This window comes from Vigna radiata, chromosome 8 (genome assembly GCF_000741045.1).
Source record: "Vigna radiata var. radiata cultivar VC1973A chromosome 8, Vradiata_ver6, whole genome shotgun sequence".
In the NCBI taxonomy this organism is placed as follows: Eukaryota; Viridiplantae; Streptophyta; class Magnoliopsida; order Fabales; family Fabaceae; genus Vigna; species Vigna radiata.
The window spans coordinates 22712329-22718493 of NC_028358.1; the positions used below are offsets into that span (position 1 = coordinate 22712329).

General features: G+C 35.9%; 1 protein-coding gene across 2 annotated transcripts; it reads right to left on the reverse strand.

Annotated features, from left to right (window-relative positions):
• Positions 1-3193: 3193 nt before the first annotated feature.
• LOC106772261 lies at positions 3194-5829 on the reverse strand. 2 transcript variants are annotated; one of them, XM_014658543.2, is made up of 2 exons: positions 5495-5829; positions 3194-4990 (listed from the first exon to the last, which is right to left on the reverse strand). In XM_014658543.2, exon 2 carries the CDS (start codon positions 4958-4960, stop codon positions 3461-3463), a length of 1500 nt encoding a protein of 499 aa, XP_014514029.1. In that variant the 5' UTR covers positions 4961-4990; positions 5495-5829; the 3' UTR covers positions 3194-3460. The 2 variants fall into 2 exon arrangements, with proteins under 2 accessions (XP_014514029.1, XP_014514028.1); XM_014658542.2 differs by having other exon boundaries at positions 3194-5092; positions 5495-5828.
• Positions 5830-6165: the final 336 nt, after the last annotated feature.

Below are 6165 nucleotides of genomic sequence, written 5' to 3' on the forward strand. Positions count from 1 at the left end.
GGTACAAGAATCAAAACCTACTACAAATCTAAGTCCTAAACAATTAAACTACAATTATTACAAAAGTTTTTCATAACAAAAATAAGTCTTCAAAGAATCTTCATGAATCTTGATAAATCTTGACTTGATTTGGGCATCATCAAAACTTCATCTTTATCATTTTGCTAACACAAAGATCTAGTCAACAATAGAAAGAGAACAAAGATGTAGGAAGTTATTTTAAGAAATTATTTATGTTTCAAATTTGGTATTTAATTTGAAAAACTTGGTATTGGAAGAATGTAAAGACTATCAAAGTTATATATATACTCCTAATCACTTACTTTGTATCAATTCATTTTACTTAACTTTTTATTTTTGAAAATAAATCTAGAATGATACAAAGTATGAATGATTTTAAGGTAATGGTTAGAAACCCATGCTTGAAAATTCTCCAATAAAATGTAGAGAAATGGAAAATGTTATATAGGTTACTTTCATGCTTTTGGTTGTTCTTGTTATATCATAATATGAAGAATTAAATTGGCAAATTTGATTACAAGTAGACAAATGTATATTTCTTAGTTACTTTGATAGATCCAAGGCCTATATAAAACTCTCATGCCTTACTCATAAAGGAAACCACAAATGTGAAGTTTAATAGTTTTTCTCAAATTGGTAGAAGAATATTAGATCTTGACCTTGATTTTGCAAATATCTGCATAAGCAGCTCAAAAGAAAGGAAATCATCAAACAGCTAAGGCTTTCGACAAAGGTCCATTAGACCCAACATACACTAGTCAAACCGAGTGGAGATATGTTTCTTCACATTCTCAATATCTAATCTGAAGAGAGAGAAACACTAACATTATAACCAAATCATCATTCAAAGATAGAGCTAATACAACTTTAGTTTGTCAAGTAGAACCCAAAAATGTAGAGGAAGCTGTAGTAGATGAAGATTGAATTTTAGGCATGGAGAAAGAACTAAAACATTTTATCATAAATTTTGTTTTGAGATTGGTTCTCCTCCTTCTGACCAAAGTTTGGTTCGAACAAGATGGGTCTTCCAAAACAAGCTTAAGGACAACATGAAACAGCCATGACTAATAAATTCAATTGTGAAACTTTATCTTTTTCTCTGGGATAATTAGGATTATTTATCAATGCTAATCAAAGAAAGGAAACAACCTACAACCTTTATTGAAAAGGGTGAGGAAGAAACTAAGGGGTTCGAAGAGCAAATTCGTATCATATGGTAAGAGACTTTGCACATAGTTCTATAACATTCTTAGAAAGGTTATGAAAAAGCTACTTCACTTGCAGAATGATTTTCTATGGCGAGGACATTGACAAAGGAGAAAAATCTACTAGGAAAGATGGGATTTGTAAGCCTAAGGAAGTAGGTGTTTTAAGGGTAAAACATATAAATTTTAATAAGACCTTATTAGGTAAGTGGGGATGGGGATTGATTCAGCAACACAATTCCTTAGGGTGTGCAGGGTACTAAAATCAAAGTATGGTGAGAGGAATGAAGTTAGACGAAAAGAGGATATTGGAAAAGCTAATACATGGTGGAGGAATTTAATAATGATGTGTGGATAAAATCGTCCAAATGGGTGATTCGATGAGAATGTTAGAAGAAATATTGATAAAGAGAATGATGTACCCTTCTAGTTTGATAAATGGATGGAGCAACAATAAAAGAATTTTTGTGAGAAGTATAACTGAGTATGTATATTGTTAGAGAAAAAGAATTGGATAAGAGAATGGGAAGGAGGAACCTGGTAGTAGTATAATAAGATAGATAAGATGGAATGTCCATTATTCATCCGTTGGTGCTTCTGCATTGGACTGTTCTTGTGTAAACAAATCAAATTAGGTGATGAGCATGGATTTTGAAGATTATAAATAGATCATTGATTTTGGGAATGAAGATTATAACTTTGTTGTATGACATTATTTATAAATATGGTATTTTGATCGTTGATAGTGTATGTGGATTGAGTAATTCTCGTACTACTTATATGTTGTATTGTCTATTTTTGAATGAATGTTTTTAAAAATTTAATATATTTTCACTTTAATTTTCTAATTATTCCAAGCGGAATGTAAATCTTATATATCAGAAGTTATTCATATTTTAAAATTTAATTTTAAGAAAATCTTTTTTTTTTCTAAACATTAATCTCAATTTCAATTGATTGGTTAAACTCGCACAAAAAAAAAATATATTATAGAAAAGGATGAAAATAAGGTGCTTTCTATAAATGCAAAGAAACTATTCTACGTTCTTTTTTACTAGAATAAAAAGATACAGAAAGCACTAAATAGATATTCGAGAGAGAGTTATTAACTATATAAAGAAATAATAATAAAAGGATTTTTGAATATGAAAATTACCAGCAGTGGCACTCCTTTCCAAAAATAAAGGTTAACTGGACCACTGGTCATCCATCTGTTTATCAGAGGATGGTAGGCTTCCTAACACTAAAATGAGGAAAGTATTTAATGCCAAATAGAGAGAAAAGAAAAGAAAAAGAAAAGTTCAAAGAAAAGGACATGCACTGATAAAAGAAGGAGAGGGAGAAAATCATCATCCTTGGCCAACAAACATGAAGGAAACACTTCCCCACTCCACTCTATCTCATCCATCCATCCCCAATGGTCTCAACTCTCACCACACAAACACACCAATCTTTTAGTCAACAATTGCTTCCTCCTCCTTCTGTTACCCAAAATATCACCCCTTTTTTTTTCTCTGGACAGCCACAACATCATAGTCTCATTACAATCTTCATAGGGATCACTCCCGAATCCCATAACGAGATAGGTAAAATATCTTGTGTTATTTAGTCAACGTATAATTTTGGAAATTTCAGAAAACGAAAATTATCCCACAGGTAGCAGGTTCTTCAGGTTTGCTAATTTAATAGTGAGTGTTGACTTTGTTCTTTTTACCAATATTCCAACATGGTCTAAAATGGTAGGTACCTCGAATTGAAATTTCTGTTTAGAAAAGGTGTGGATATTATGGCCAATGGTTTCAGACTTTCCGTAAGAAGCCCACCCAGTCTAACATAACGAACGACGTTAATATAGTACACACAAAGTGATGGAGACGAATAGGAGCAGTTTTATTTGTATCGTCTGTTCTTGAATAGAATTACTCAAAATAAGAGATAATTAGAACAGATAATAAATAAGAATCCAATTAAAGGTCGAAATTGAATTACAAATCATTTCACAGGCATCGATTTGGTAATTTCATATTAATTATGAGGACTAGTTGTTCAATACTGCTAATCAAAAGCATACAGATGCTCTGGAACAAAAAGAACCAGAGCAGTCAGGGAGCTAAAATTGCTAGAGACAAATATGTAAGACACAATTCTATTGCGGATAACACTGTATGGTACATAGTTAGAAACAATGACATGCGCAACAAACTGAAATCCCTAATAATATTTTAGCGCCTATCTCATGTTAACTTAAGATCATTCCCTCCCAGATGAGGGCGGAGGCAAACACGGACTTCATGCTCTTCTGGTCCCACACGATGTTTCGGCACAAGGATCTCAAGCACAGATCCTGGTCCATCATAGTATGCTTCTATGTTAGCATCTTCAGGAATTCGGGTTGAAAGAGGGATTTCTCGGACAAACTCTCCAGGAGGACAGTGCTCTGACGATGGATCTGTAAGTTTGAATGTCCTGTCATGTCTCTTGATGAAAGGTTTTCGAGATGTGCTCATACAGGAAACCTTTATGATACCGTGGGTCAGAGTGTTCCTCCACGAAACTTTCACACTTGGAAGATCTACAAAGGGCAGACTGATGATAATCAAATAACCTTGTTCATCCTCGTAGATAGTTTTTGCAGCTGTAACAGGTCCATAAACACTCTTTATCACCCCGCTGAAGTCATTTAACCAGTGTGGCTCACTTGGGTGCATTTCTATATCTGGAATACGATCAGATGGAGGGTTAACAGCCAAGTAACATTCTTCCTCATTTCCATGAGGAAAAAAGTCCTTCCTCTTCTTGCTGCTGACAGGTGAGAGGTCCAACCCATCGCCATTACTGTGGTTAGATATATGAGTTGACAAATTCAGTCCAGAACCATTAAGCAGTTTCTTCGGGTGAGCATTTGGACCATTCTTGATAGGGGGAGGTGGTCTCTCAAGCTCAAAGTCCGTGTTGGGAAGAGTTCTCCATGAACTGAAATCACTTGCTTCTGGTGGGATTGTGAAATTCAGATCTCGTCCTGTGAGTTCTATCCACCTTTTTCGATCATCCTCGTCCAGAGTCATCAGATTGGGTGCTGAAACAACCTCAATGCCGTGCACACACTGAGGGTTTGACAATCCTCTGTAATGCTTTCTCTGCATCCTATGGGATCGAGCAAAACCCTTGTCAACACTAAAGGGAAAGGGGCGCTCCCCTTGACGGGAATGCCCATTCATGTAACTCCTCAGCTGCATCTTACCCAACGCATTCTCAGGCCTCTCCTTGAAAACCCACATGTACATGTTTTCCATGTCATGTTGAACCATGAAAACATCAAGCTTCAGATCAGATTTATCGAACCCAGAAACACCATTGCTGTCCCTGACAATCTTGGCCTTAGACTTATCATTCAGAGAAGGCTTAAAGTAAAAACTGAAGAAAAACCAAGCACCCCATATGCTATCAACGCGTTTCGCGCACTTCCTTCCAGCTTTGGGCAGATTAATAAAACTCTCAGTCTCATACCCTTGAGTGCCAAGACCAACATCAAGAATATCACAGGGCTCAGAATTCCACGGCTGCGGGGGAGGGCTGCGCTCGGCTGAGAGGGGCAGGTTGATATCGGGCGGACGAGAGAGTATGATTTGGCGATTCATCTCCAAATCCAGTTCCTCGTGAGAAGATGCGCTTGAGTCCATTGACAAGAGCGTGGAAGGGTGGTGATTCTCCATTGACAAAGAAGCAAGACCCATGCTACCTCATCTCGCTGATGAGTTTTATTGCTGGTTCGTACAATATTGCCAGCCCAAAAACAATTCAACAAAACAACCTTATAAACACCTTCATCATATCAATCCCCACTATATCTCCCCTCCATCAAACCCCTAGATTTATCAATTGAGTTGAAAAAAAACAAGAGAGAAAAAAAAATCAACAAATCCAACCTAATGAAAATAATAACAATTGTTCTATTTTTCAATAAATCAATAAAAAAAATAGATCTGAACGAGAACCGGAACGAGAGAAGAATAAGAAAGCAGAGGTAACCAATTAACTATCCATCTAGCTATCTAAATATAACAGAGAGAGTGATTTCTCTTCGATCTCCAGAAGAGAGGAAGAGATTTCGAAAACGCTAGAGGGGAATTACATTTAATCCTATTCCAGGTAACTCGAAAATCCCTCCAAAATCAGGGGGAAAGCATTGAATGAAAAGCATGAAATCCATGAGAGAACAGAAAAGTAGGTTCTGAAAGAGAGGGAGATCTTGAAGTAACAATTATTACCTTTTGGGATAAGCATCGGAAAATCGAGAAGAGGAACCTCCATAGCCGACGATGATGCACTTCGTCATATCATCGACAACCATGTTTTCTACACACTCACCTCCAAAGTATTTCACCCTATTTTGATTTCCCCAAATGAAAACCCTAATAATTATAAAAATGAAACTACAGTGTAGACGTGGGAGAGAAGAAGAGTGTGATGGGGTGTCGAATAGAGGTGGAGAGAGAAAGAAGAAGCGAAGGCGAGGGTGTGATTATAAGGAGAAGTTCGTAGGTTAAAGCCTCCACTGGATACAACCACCCTCCTGGACCACCGTTTGTTTACGGTGACGGTGCACTTTTCTGTCTTTAGCTTTTCATTATATTTAAAGTTACACTCCAATTTTAACTTCACTTCTCTTCTACCTCCTATAACTCCCTACACCGCGTTTTATATTTATTACCTTTGCGTCCTAGTCATACAACTTCCATCTCTCTTTTCCTGAGATTATTTACATGTCTTATGTATTATCGATACAAAAATTATTTATTATAAAATTAATAGCTTATCCACTTAAATAAAATTTTAATATTCTTACTGATTATAGGATAATCCCAAATCACAAGTGTTAATCAGCATAGACAATTTCAAGAAAAAAATTACTCTTAAAAGTATTTATGAATAACTAAAC

Excerpts from the sequence above, each read along its gene's own strand:
- LOC106772261 (XM_014658543.2), bottom strand. The coding sequence starts at position 4,960 with ATGGGTCTTGCTTCTTTGTCAATGGAGAATCACCACCCTTCCACGCTC.